General features: G+C 43.7%; 1 protein-coding gene across 1 annotated transcript; it reads left to right on the top strand.

Annotated features, from left to right (window-relative positions):
- Positions 1-355: 355 nt before the first annotated feature.
- On the top strand, positions 356-8,883 carry LOC306913243 (protein NLRC3-like; the record flags this gene model as incomplete). Its single annotated transcript, XM_079489833.1, has 8 exons — positions 356-449; positions 2,419-2,508; positions 3,003-3,053; positions 5,514-6,778; positions 6,863-7,023; positions 7,126-7,359; positions 8,384-8,557; positions 8,721-8,883. Exons 2-8 carry the CDS (start codon positions 2,463-2,465, stop codon positions 8,881-8,883), a joined length of 2,094 nt encoding a protein of 697 aa, XP_079345959.1. The 5' UTR covers positions 356-449; positions 2,419-2,462.
- Between the last annotated feature and the right edge of the window lie 5,664 nt (positions 8,884-14,547).

Raw genomic sequence — 14,547 nt, 5'->3', positions numbered from 1 at the left:
ACCCATGATATGCTTGGCTGTGACTTTTTACAAACTGGATTTTATATTTGATTTGATTTGCACTAGTCTGTAAATAGTTTCTGATGATAGGCAGACAGACAGACAGACAGACAGACAGACAGACAGACAGACAGACAGACAGACAGACAGACAGACAGACATACATACATGTGTATTCTTTCTTGTAGGGTCGGTGTCTCAACCAGTGATCTCTTCAAATGGCCTGTGGTTGACCTGTGATTCCGGCTGCTGGTTTCCACAACCTGAGGTGTCTTGGCTGGACGCTGATTGGAACAACATCCCTGCTGGATCCTCAGTGACCGACAGACCTTCTCCACACTGTTATGAAGTCCAGAGCAACGTGACGGTGAGGCCACCTGGTCGGGTGACCTGTAGAGTTCACCTGCCACTCTTCAACCTCACCGCTGAGACACAACGTGTCATCTCAGGTAATCAATGTTTACATCTCTGTTTCACACACTGAAACACCTCTGTCAGCCGTGGTGGAGGAAAAAAAGTAGTCCCGTATTGGTATCAAAGTGTACTTGACACAATATTTGTGTATACAATATAAGAGTCGTGCTTGCAACCTCGTGTGCCAACCTGAGAAATCTCGGGATTCTGTAATGTAATTTAATCCAGAATTAATAGTATTTTATTTACCGTCAATTAGCTGTTTATAGCATCCATCGTTAGCCTCCGGGGGCTCCCATGGTATGACTATGACGTCATCGAATATCCAAAATGTCCTTGTGCACGCGCACGTGATCCAAAGCATTTTTAGGGCTCAGATTGAGATAAAGAACCGCTGATGGGACGCTTGTTTTACCGCGCCGGCTACTACTAGTAGGGCAACATAGATATAATATAAATAATGCAACAGAAACAACATCATTACTTGTACAGCATTTCATGATACATGGAATTAGTGCATTGGAAGTTTGTGGTTTAGAACACAACAAAACTTGGACGGAGGGGGAATGCACATTTACCGAGAAGCAGTGGATAATAAAATTAAACGCCACATTTCCACAAGGCCTAAACAATACCAATCCTTAAATGGTAAACGGGGAAGCATACCAACCATTGAATCCTATCCTAGCTATTTTTCAACAGCTAAAGTATAACATAATCCTTAAAACACCAAAAGGGGTTCCCGTCCTGAATGGGTTAAATTACCAAGTACTTATTATGTAAAATGTCACGCATTCCAGGAGCAGCACTGCCCGGCTTGGGATCAATCACAGAACCTGATTGGGTCCAAAATGTGGACCTACTAATGCATGTTGATTCGTGGGAGTAATACAAAAAAAAGTGACACCTAATTTGGAGTATGAAATGAAATGAAATGAAATGAAATGAAATGAAATGAAATCTATATTTACCCAGGGTATCTGGGCTAAGCTCAAGAACTTGTTTCCAGCCAGGCCCTGCTCATAGAACACATTTCATCGTAGTGGTTGATGCCTTGTTCAAGGGCATTTCAGCGGTGGTAATTTTAACGTGTCGGACGGCTGGTTCGAACTGGGAACCTTCCGGTATCTAGACCGCGCCGCTATCCGTTCGGCCACCGCTGCCACAATGACATCACATTATGACAGTATGACAGTATGACATCACATTATACTGGATTATTGTATCGAGTATCAGGTAGTATTAGTTAGTCCTAATGCAGTCACTGTAGTTATCATTGTATCGAGTATCAGGTAGTATTAGTTAGTCCTAATGCAGTCACTGTAGTTATCATTGTATCAAGTATCGGGTAGTATTAGTTAGTCCTAATGCAGTCACTGTAGTTATCATTGTATCGAGTATCAGGTAGTATTAGTTAGTCCTAATGCAGTCACTGTAGTTATCATTGTATCAAGTATCGGGTAGTATTTCGCTACTAATTAAAAGACGGGCGTTGAGTATAGCTTTTTTCTATATTGCTTTTATGGCTTGACCGCGTATTATCGCTGCTTGCAGCTATGTTTAATATTATTTCTATGTCTTTTAGAGGGTGATACACCCACAGCTGGATGGGTGCAGTACTTAGATAAACCTAACCTTAACCCTCTCCCAACCCGCACCCCTCACCAACCTTAATCCGGTCGTTTTAACGCACCCCTCACCAACCTTAATCCGGTCGTTTTAACGCACCCCTCACCAACCTTAATCCGGTCGTTTTAACGCACCCCTCACCAACCTTAATCCGGTCGTTTTAACGCACCCCTCACCAACCTTAATCCGGTCGTCTTAACGCACCCCTCACCAACCTTAATCCGGTCGTCTTAACGCACCCCTCACCAACCTTAATCCGGTCGTTTTAACGTACCCCTCACCAACCTTATGTCTAACCAATGACTAGTCTAAACTAAGTATGCCTCCCCAGCTGGAGGATCAACCTATGTTTAGTATTATTTCTATGTCTTTCAGACACAACAGGCAGAGGCAGACCAGGTGTTATTGTTACTGTCGTCATGTACACGGTAGCACTGGTGGCTTTATACTGGAACAAGAAACCTCGTAAGTCTTTAATTTGTTTTTGTGGGGCACTAGCCCTTCCTATGTACAGCGTTTGATGTGCGTGCACAAACTTTGTCCAACACAAACATTACAATGACAATGAATGGAGAATTTAGACTGTTCGTGTAAACACAAACATTGGCGTAACGCAAATATTGATTACGAAGGTGAGCACGCAGATTGAGATTGGCCGGAATGAGATTATGTATGATGATGTAGTTACTACATCATCATACATCAGGGGCACTCTTATCATCATACTACATTGTAGTATGATGATAAGAGCGCACCTCACTTCACTAAAAAAAAAACGATATTTATTTACAATCTATATTGATATAAATCCATCCCTCTGTGTCATTATGTGAAGATGAGAATGATCCTCCACTCTAACCAATCACTGTCTCACATCTCACTGACCAATCACTGTCTCACATCTCACTGACCAATCACTGTCTCGCATCTCACTGACCAATCACTGTCTCTCATCCCAGCTTTGACACGAGAGGAGAAGGCAAGACGAGACAGAGCCGCCAAACTGAGAGGTGTGTGTGTGTGTGTGTGTGTGTGTGTGTGTGTGTGTGTGTGTGTGTGTGTGTGTGTGTGTGTGTGTGTGTGTGTGTGTGTGTGTGTGTGTGTGTGTGTGTGTGTGTGTGTGTGTGTGTGTGTGTGTGTGTGTGTGTGTGTGTGTGTGTGTGTGTGTGTGTGTGTGTGTGTGTGTGTGTGTGTGTGTGTGTGTGTGTGTGTGTGTGTGTGTGTGTGTGTGGATCACGTTCTCATGGAGGGATGATTTAGTGTCTGAACAACAGTAAGAAAACATTAACTTAATAATAGTCTTACACTGCCATCTGGTGACCAAACACATGAATGACCTAAAAACCCCTTTTCACATCTTCACATCAAGGTCCATTATTTATTTATTCAGCCTTTTAGCCACGGACCACCGTGATGGCATTTAGCCTCTCAGACCCATTTGAGCCACGGACCACCGTTTGATGACATTTAGCCTCTCAGACCCATTTGAGCCACGGACCACCATTTGATGACATTAAGCCTCTCAGACCCATTTGTGCCACGGACCACCATTTGATGACATTTAGCCTCTCACACTTATAGCATGCTGAAGTCCTGACGTCACTCGCTCATCCCATGGTTCTAAAGTCCTGACGTCACTCGCTCATCCCCTGGTACTAGTGCACAAGCAGAGCGTGCAAGTACTGTAGACCGCTACAAACTTTAAAATCTCAGCCTCTCTGTGAAGGAACGTTTGCAATATTGAATTATTAGGTTTAGCTATTTGCTACGTACCTTGCTTTTGGAGGAGAAAAAGTAGTATTTTGAAGTATGGTAATGATTACTTATGCCTGTTATGGCAGTGGTGTCAGATTACATACATGTATACATAGGGGCATTACCTTTAGTCCACCCGACACTGAAAATGTCATCGTTACGTCACCATCGATAACCAATTATACCCTGGCATTGGTACATAATCTTCATCACGTCATGGGACATCCGCGGAAAACATACCTGCATGGTCTGCTTCCGTATGTCCGGGGCCAGCATATGACGTCATATCATATGCATTCTAAGGGACATTGGTACATATCTTCATCACGTCAAGGGACATATGCTTCGTAGCATGACGAAAAACATACCTGCACGGTCAGCTTCGTGCCAGCATATAACGTCATATCATATGCTGGCCCCGGACATACGCATCGTAGCACCTGACTGATAACATTACTTGCACGCTCTGCTTGCGCAAGTAATAATAATAATAATAATAATAATAAAACTTTATTTGTATAGCACCTTTCATGACATTAAATGCAGCTCAAAGTGCTTTACAGAGCAACGGAGAAAAAAAAGAAAAGAAAATCAAGGCATAAACATTAAAATAATAACAGTAATGTAATACAGTATGGACATGAATAACAAGGAATTTAAAGATCAATTAAAAGCAATAGTGTAGAAGTGGGTCTTGAGCTGCGCTTTAAAAATGTCTACAGAGGCTGCCTGTCGAAGGTACAGTGGGAGTTTTTTCCACGCCGTCGGCCCGTAGAAGCAAAAAGCTGCTTAACCGTGTTTTTTTAGTTGCCATTTTTTTAGGCACAGCGAGCAGGCCAGCATAGTGGAAAACCTTTGCGGGCGGTTTGGGACATATCCAGGCAGTCATGAAGGTAGGAAGGTGCGAGACCATTGAGAGCTTTATAAACAAGTAATTTTTTTTTTAAATAAATCCTAAAAACAACCGGAAGCCAATGCAGTGAAGCTAAAACTGGAGTAATATGTTCTCTCATCTTAGTTTTAGTTAAAACTCTGGCTGCTGCATTTTGGACAAGTTGTAGTCTGTCAGTTTCTATTGAAAGTGGAACTTATTCAGCAGCAGTAACATTAGCATTTTCCCTGTCCGCATTTGTCTTAACGGGCCACGCATGTGTCTTAACCGGCCACGCATGTGTCTTAACCGGCCACGCATGTCGGACTCGCGCATGTCGGACTGTTAGTATGTCAGACGATTCGACAAACGTATGTACGTATCTCAGACACACACTGAAACTGGGACTAGTCGCCAGTCAAGCAGCTGCTGTTGACACCATAATGTGAAGTGAGCGGTTGTTGAATTTTTGCAAAATAAATGAATTAATTAAATGAATAAATTAATATACAGTATAATTACATTGTGTCACACTAAAAACTCTGCTTCCTATTATGCACCTGTGCACAGTGAATTTCAACAGCGCCACTTTGTCACCTGTTGGTACCACAGACAGACAGACAGACAGACAGACAGACAAGCGGCCAGTTATTGGAGCAGTGTGCACCGCTCAAAAACGGAGGAGTGTCACCTACTGGTTTACTGTCTGTCTGTGTAGGGAAGTCCTGTCCACACAGCGTCTGGTTTCTCTCTCTCTCTCTCTCTCCCTCTCCCTCTCCCTCTCTCTCTCTCTCTCTCTCTCTCTATCTGGCTGTTAAACATATAATTGCTCTGTTCACTACAGGTCTGTTGGAGAGAACACCAGGATTTCGTCATATCACTGACTATGAAGAGCAGCTTCAAGACAACATGAACAATTCATATCGGAGTGTGAAACTGGGCACACAGCGTGAGGTCATGTTTGAAAACGTCTTCACCCTGCTCTACAATATAGACATTAATGTCACAGACATCCACAGCCATCATGAGGTCAGACTGATGGAGATGAAGAAGGCAGGACAGGGAACAGAAATCCAACTCGGTCAGATGTTCAAAGACATTTCTGGACTAATCAAAAGAACAGTGCTGACCGTTGGCTGTGCAGGAATTGGAAAAACGTTCCTCGTACACAAATTTGTGTCTGACTGGGCCAAGAAATGTTTTCCCCAAGATCCACACTTTGTGTTCCCGCTCAAGTTTCGCCAGTTAAATCTGCTCAAAGGACAGAACTTTACTTTGGCACAGCTAATTCAACGCTGCATCGCGGAAACCAAAAGTATTGAGGAAGACATTCTTAATCACATCTTCAACGAATTGCAGACGGCAGGAGACTACAGCAACAGCCCCTTCAAAGTCATGTTTGTTATGGATGGATATGATGAGAAAAACTTTGAGCTCGATTTCAATACAAATTGTAGCTTTACGAACATTTCCAATTCTTACCCAGTGGAAGTTCTCCTTATAAGCCTCATCAAGGGGGAGCTGCTCCCCTCTGCTCGCATCTGGATAACCTCGCGACCTGCAGCAGCAAACCACATCCCTGAGGAGTTTGTAGACAAGATGACAGAAGTACGAGGGTTCATCAGAGATGACCAGAAGAAGGAGTTCTTCGAGAAGACATTCAGTGATGAGAACCAGGCCAGCTCAATCTTATCACACATCAAGACTTCAAAGACCCTCCTCACCATGTGTGAAATCCCAGTCTTCTGTTGGATCCTTGCTACCGTTGTGAAGGACATGGTGTACATGGTACACAAGTACATGGGGACGACAATCAGGCTGCCCAAAACCCTGGTTGAGCTGTTCTGCTACTTCCTGAGGGGTGAGACACTGCGGGTGAAGATGAAGGATCCTGCACTAGGCGAGGAAGACGAAGAGAAGCTCCTAAAGGATGCAGGAGAAGTTCTTCTGAAGCTGAGCAGGCTGGCGTTTGACCAACTGGTCAAAGGCAACATCATTTTCTATGAGGAGGCCCTGAAAGCGTGTGGTCTTGATGTGAACAAGGACTTGCTGATCTCAGGCTTTTGCACAATGTTCTTCAAAGAAGACGATGTGTTCTTCCTTCAAACGGTCTACTGCTTTGTTCATCTGAGCTTCCAGGAGTTTCTGGCTGCAGTCTACCTGTTCCACTGTTTCACACAGAATAACACAGAGGTTCTGAAGACATTCCTGGGAGATGATGGTTACAACAGTGACAGTTCCCTGCCTGACTTCCTGGAGGCTGCTATGAAGAAAACCCTGAAGAGTGAGAGTGGACACCTGGACCTCTTTATTGGCTTCCTTCATGGTCTCTCACTGCAGTCCAACCAGAGTCTGTTAGGAGGTCTGCTGGGTCAGACAGAGAACAGTCCAGAGGAGATCCAGAGAACCATCAACAACCTGAAGAAGATGAACGATCATAATGCCTCTCCTGACAGATGTATCAACATCTTCCACTGTCTGATCGAGATGAACGACCCGTCAGTAAGTCAGGGGATCCAGCAGTACCTGGAGTCAAAGAAGGAACTCTCTGTGCCCCAGTGTTCAGCTCTGGCCTCCATGCTGCTGATGTCGGAGGAGGTTCTGGAGGAGTTGGACCTGAAGAAATACAACACATCACAGGAGGGGCGACTGAGACTGGTCCCAGCTGTGAGGAACTGCACAACAGCCAGGTTAGTAGTGTGAATGTTAACATGTTAGATCACCATTCACTCACCCATTGATTCATTAGAGAGAGAGAGAGAGAGAGAGAGAGAGAGAGCGAGAGAGAGAGAGAGAGAGAGAGAGAGAGAGAGAGAGCATCATTGCAGTTAAACTGACGGTCATCAGTTCAGTTCAGTGAGACCCTCACTTCATATTTATAGATGGATGGCAATCCAATTCAAGTGAGATTTGTGTTTAGTTATTGTTAAAGATGGAGTGCCGTGATCCCCCCCCCCCCCCCTAAAACAGGATCATCAGGTCTTATTGTTATATAAGGAGATATAATGTACAGTATTTGTTAAAATGTTGTTTTTATGTGGACACGCCCACCAGTTCATTAAGTATGCCTGGTTTGCCTGGTGGGTGGCGATGGGTGGCGACCTGAACTGAAGCTGCACCCACAGCTGTAGTTGTATGATAAAGGGGGAGGGATTAGGGGAGGGGCTGATAATGTGATGTCACTATATTACTGTTTATTTCATTGGCCCGTTTGACTGTCAAGGGTTCAGCCTCCAGGAAGAAACCCTAAATACAAAGTTAATACACCATTGCACATAAAAACTACTCCAGGGTGTCTAAAGAAGTACTGTCACCTCATAGACACATGAAAAACTGGAAAAATACAAAAAATGTGGCACTCCATCTTTAATAGGGTGTTATTTAGTGTTATTACAACCGAATGCCATGGCATGCAGTCGTACAGGCTTTTCATCTGCTGACAGAACATTTCTTCACTTCACTGCCATAGAGTGGAACAACAGCAGCGAGTTGGGATCGGTTTTATTATTTAATGTTTGTATTCCAATCAATGAATAGAAAGTTATGAGCACATTTAAATTATATATTGGTTACTCACTGCTGCTATTTTTGTAGCCAGAACAGTATCCAAACACACACACATTTCAGACAGCACCACAAGGAACCTCCTTGACAGTGAACATGGTCTGTTCTGTTTTGATCATCTCTGATTTTACATTTAATCTGTAATTACAGACTTGCTGACTGTAACCTCAGAGAGGAACACATTGAAGTTGTGGCTTCAGCTCTCGGCTCCAATCCGTCCCATTTGAGAGAACTGGACTTGAGTGGAAACGGCTTGAAGGATTCCGGACTGGATCTCATCTGTGCTGCACTGAAGAGCCCGAACTGTTGTCTGGAGATTCTCAGGTCAGATTAATTTAACATTTTTATTGTGATTTTGTTAATTCAAGTTCTGTTATGATTGTTAGTTGGAGTAAGAGAGGCAAGAATGAAGCAACCCCCCCCCCCCCCCCCCCCCCCCCCCCCCCCCTCTCTCTCTCTCTCTCCTCATCTGGTATTCTTCATTTAGACTGGAGAACTGCTTCTTGACAGAGAGATGCTGTGAAGTTCTGGCCTCAGCTCTAACTTCTAATCCCTCCCTCCATCTGAGAGAATTGGACGTGAGTCTCAACATGTTGAATGAGTCAGGAATGAAGATGCTGCTCTCTGCTGGGCTGGAGAATCTCAAGTGAGTAGACCCTGTTGTGGGGCCCGGTTTACAGGAGAACCCTTTACTATTTGTGGGTAACGTTTGTGGGGCATCACCACTATTTTACTATTTTCAGACATGTGATGATTGATGCATTGTTGTTCTACTTCAGCTAGTGGAGACGTTGTGTTAGACAGTTAGACATTGATGCATTGTTGTTCTACTTCCTACAGAGTGAAACACTGTAGTGTGATAGGGTTTGACCTCTGACCCCCAGATTGATAGGGTTTGAGCTCTGACCCCCAGATTGATAGGGTTTGACCTCTGACCTCCAGATGACCTCCAGATTGTGTTAGACAGTCAGACATTGATGCATTGTTGTTCTACTTCCTACAGAGTGAAACATGGTGGAGAAGATCGGTTCAATCCTCATCTCGTTAAAGGACGTGAGTATCTCTCAATATTGACATCTTATACCTAGTTTTTTTTAACACCTACTGTATAATCTGGTAGACTTCAGGGCTGTAGTTGTAACATTGTTTGTTGGGTTTGCTTTCACATTGTAGTTTGTCAAGCACGCAGTCTGGCGGGCACACAGTGCATCTTCAGGCGTGTGCGTGTTGGTCAAACAAGGTTTTCATACTCCTTAGTGACGCGTTGCAGACCACTACAGCCTTGGCTGAGAGATAAAGCCAGTCAATAGAAATATGTGGGAGATCGGAATGACAGAAACACTCGTTCACGTGGTCTCTCACTCACATATTTGAATGTTTTTATTTTAATCGGATCCATTTAGTTTTCATACTTTAGGCCTTGACTTCCACTCTCCTTAGCCTGAAAGAGAGCATAGAGGGGCGGGTCAATCTGTAACAGTCAGATATTTCTATCACAGTTACTAAAGTTGCACAGGGTATTAATGATCCTCCTTTAACACAATCAGCTCGGGGTGCTGGGAAGATATGGCCGCTTTTACTCTGTAAAGCCCCCCCCCCCCCCCCTTCCGGTCTGGACAAAAACCGGGAGACATATTCTTGCTTGCTTACCTCGCTATCTTTACGATAACATCGCTGAATAATCCGTCGCGTTCATATTTTGAACGAGAGGCAGGTCAGAAGTCAGAAATGAAGAGTTTAGTATATCCATCTGGTCAAAACCACGGAGAGCTCCCTAGATTAGCAGATAAGAGGCATTCTTTGTGAGCCGTAAACAGGGTCGTGAACGACAACGCGCGTGCACGAAGAGCAAGGAGTATGGTGGCCTTGGAGGCCAACTCCAAAAAAAATCTCTCGTTTCAATGAAAATGCGCCTAGCAATCCGTCGGTTGGATTAGTTATGACATTCCCACATGTCATAACATACTTTAAATGCTTAGTATGAGGTATAAAATACAGCAGCCTTGTGTTCATAAAACCGAAAGATTGGGTATTGGGTAAGACTGACATTATGTATCTTTCAGGACTTTTCACTGCTTCGTCTCAACCATTACTCAATGGCTCTGGTCTCTGGATATTTTGACATAACGTTTTTATTTTATTTTAATGTTGCCACTACTGTTGGAGCAGCCATAAACAACACAGGTTCATCCCGATGTTCTGGGCATCTTTGTAATGTTAGTGTTAGCGCAGGGGGACGACAAGCCCAAAATGTAATTCTTGCCTGCCAAAAATGTAATTCTTGCCTGCCCAAAATGTAATTCCTGGAAACGCCACTGTGTCAGCGGTGAGTTGGTGGCCTTGGCTATAATATTCCACCGTATAGCATAGACAAAGTTTATACGAAACGCGATCAGGTCTCACGTAGACTTCCTGTTTGTTGTCTCTCTGTCTCCACAAGTCTCTCCAGCCGGCAACTTCCATGTGTTTAATCACAGAAGCGTCACGGCCTGTCAATCAATCAATCTCTTCCCTGACATTGACATTTTCCCTACAAAACATGAACAAAGAGAAAACAGATAATAGGACATTACACATACAGTAAGGATGGATATAGTGTCGCTCTTTTAAATGACATTTTAAAATTAATCCTTAATGAATAATATGTGGCAAATCGTTGGATACGGGGTGTGTGTGTGTGTGTGTGTGCACATTTGCATTTTTGTGTGCGTGTGTGCACATCTTCGTGTGTGTGTGTGTGCGCATGTGTGTGCACATCTGCATTTTTGTGTGCGCGTGTGCACATCTTCGTGTGTGTGCGTGTATGTGTGTCACTCAGTGAATGATGTATTTAATGGTTACTGTGCTGTTTTCTCATCAGATTTCCATCGACTCACACTGGACACAAACACAGCACACTGTGGCCTCACTCTGTCTGAGGACAACAGGAAGGTCACCCTGGTGTCACAGCGTCATCAGTATCCTGATCATCCAGAACGGTTTGATCACTGGCCTCAGGTTCTGAGTAGAGAGAGTGTGAGCGAGCACTGCTACTCTGAGATAGAGTGCAGTGGAGGGGTTGCTATAGCAGGGACTGACAGAGCAATCAGCAGGAAAGGTGGTCGTGGTGACTGTTGGCTTGGACGCAATGTTATGTCCTGGAGTCTGGAGTGTCATGATGACGGTTACTCTGTCAGACACAATAGTGAGAGGACTGACCTCCCTGTCAGTCCCTCTAGACGCTCCAACAGAGCAGCAGTGGATGCTGACCATGAGAACAGGGAGGACAGTGAGGACAGGGTCTACAGAGTAGCAGTGTACGTGGACCATCCCGCTGAGACTCTGTCCTTCTATGACGTGTCCTCAGAGGACACTCTGACCCACCTGTACACCTTCCAGAACCCGTCCACTGAACCCCTCTGTGTTGGGTTCAGGTTGTGGTCGTCTGGCTCCCAGTCCTCAGTGTTTCTGTGTGAGCAGAGATAGTCTCTATGCGAGCGAGGGTCACATCAGGTCGCCATGGTTACTCCACATGTCTGAGTGTGTCCAGGTTGTCATGGTTACCACCGTCGCCAGTACGCCTGACATCATGGACTCCAGATTTGGTCATGAGTGACTCATCATGACATCATGGTGACATCATTCTGATGATGTATATAAGAAGCACAGTGACAATCTGTCAATCAAACCTTGATGTGCTGAAGACCCCAAGATAGCGTTTGACCTCCGACCTCCAGATTGATGGGGTTTGACCTGACCTCAGATCGATAGGGTTTGACCCCTGACCTCCAGATTGATATGGTTTGACCTCTGACCCCCATATTGATAGGGGTTGACCTCTGACCCCCAGATTGATAGGGTTTGACCTCTGACCCCCAAATTGATAGGGTTTGACCTCTGACCTCCAGATTGATAGGGTTTGACCTCTGACCCCCAGATTGATAGGGTTTGACCTCTGACCTCCAGATTGATAGGGTTTGACCCCTGACCTCCAGCTGAACATATTTTGCTCCAGGAATCTCCACATTGTACATAAGTAGAATTGTTTCTCGCTCCAGTCCAGGGAAACAAATATATATCGTATAATAAATGCACCACGTCTCTGTATGTGCACGTGTGTACGCACGTCTGTTATCCATGTAACTCGACACAGGCGTTCCATCCCCCCCCCCCCCCCCCACAGGGAGTGCAGTGTCCGGCCTTGAGTCGGTTTGGACTAATTAATTAGAGCGACAGAGAGAGAGGAGTGTGTGTGCGTGTGTGCGTGTGTGTGTGTGTGTGTGTGTGCGTGTATGCGTCAATTTAACAAAGGTGCAGGCGATCAGAAATCAGCAGAGAGTGATCAACGTTTGCGCTACTCTATGCCGAATTGAAGTGGACTCGGGTTTCCGAGGCTAGGTTGGATTAGACTAGACAGATCTCCACAAACCTCCACTCCACACATTTATAATTATGTATCATAAATGGCTTTCCATCAAGACCTATGATGATGATGTTTTTGATTCTTGTATTTTTATATTTGATTGTTGTATTCTATAATTTGACAGTTATCATACTGTCTTATTTTATTTTTCTGACGGGCGCTAGCTCCTCCCATGTCCAGCGTTTGGCGTGTGTGCAATAACTTTGTCCAACACAAACATTACATTCACATCCACAATGAAGACTGTCCAACACAAACATTACATTCACATCCACAATGAAGACTGTCCAACACAAACATTACATTCACATCCACAATGAAGACTGTCAAACACAAACATTACATTCACATCCACAATGAAGACTGTCCAACACAAACATTACATTCACATCCACAATGAAGACTGTCCAACACAAACATTACATTCACATCCACAATGAAGACTGTCCAACACAAACATTACATTCACATCCACAATGAAGACTGTCCAACACAAACATTACATTCACATCCACAATGAAGACTGTCCAACACAAACATTACATTCACATCCACAATGAAGACTGTCAAACACAAACATTACATTCACATCCACAATGAAGACTGTCAAACACAAACATTACATTCACATCCACAATGAAGACTGTCCAACACAAACATTACATTCACATCCACAATGAAGACTGTCCAACACAAACATTACATTCACATCCACAATGAAGACTGTCAAACACAAACATTACATTCACATCCACAATGAAGACTGTCAAACACAAACATTACATTCACATCCACAATGAAGACTGTCAAACACAAACATTACATTCACATCCACAATGAAGACTGTCCAACACAAACATTACATTCACATCCACAATGAAGACTGTCCAACACCAACATTACATTCACGTCGACAATGAAGGGAGAATTTAAAGTGTTTTTGTAAACGCACACACTGATGACGAAGGTGAGGACGCAGATTGTGATTGGTCGACTCGGGATGAGATGATGTACAATGATAAGAGCGCCCCTCACTTCACACGGGTGTGATTTTTAACGTATGTATTTTTTTTCATGTACTCTTTGTTTTTATGACATGTGTAACAGATGTTCCTGTTACAGGCTGGGCCAAAGGTGTATTTTATTGTAGGCCTATGGTGTATTTTATTGTATGGTGTATTTGATTTCATGGTGTATTTTATTCTAAAAACATGTTACTGTAAATGGCTCTGGGTGGATTCATTGCTAAGTGCCTAAATGATAAACTGTGAATTTAATAAACGGATTGTTGAAAGTCTGTCGTGGTTCTGTTGTCGTGTATTAATTATTCATAGTGTTGCGGTTTGGCAACAGCTCATTGGTCATGGTGTTGTCACATGGCAGTTTGGCCACAGCTCATTGGTCATTATGATTTGATTACATGGTTAATGATTCATGGTCATTATGATTACATGGTTTGACATTAAGATGTAAAACTATGAATTGACGAAACAAGTGAGACTTCAACATCGCAGCCCAGATTTGGCTCAAACAAGAGGTTGAGTTCGTTCTCCTTCCATGTCACGAAAATCCACATTCCTTTACGACTGTTGGTAGGGCGCAACATTCATTAAAGAAATGTGAATACCTAGACTCCTTCAAAACCACTCTCAAAGAGACCTTACAGGTGGCTGCAGTTCAGTTCAGATTGGATTTTGTGCCCCTCCAGTCCAGATTGGCCAGTAGTACCCTACCCTACCAATATTTTAATATGTTTTACAAATGTTAAATCTATAAGTTCTCCATGATTATTGTACATGTTCAAATTAATTGAATGGTTAATAGAAATAGAAGGTAATATATGCATGCAGAAGACATTATAATGCTCAACATATTTGTATTTCTTTGTTTGTTGTTGGTGCTGCTGCATAAC

This window comes from Electrona antarctica (assembly GCF_951216825.1).
Source record: "Electrona antarctica genome assembly, chromosome: 20".
Taxonomy (NCBI): Eukaryota; Metazoa; Chordata; class Actinopteri; order Myctophiformes; family Myctophidae; genus Electrona; species Electrona antarctica.
Note: the sequence above shows the minus strand (reverse complement) of the source record. Positions and strands in the feature narration are given on the sequence as shown.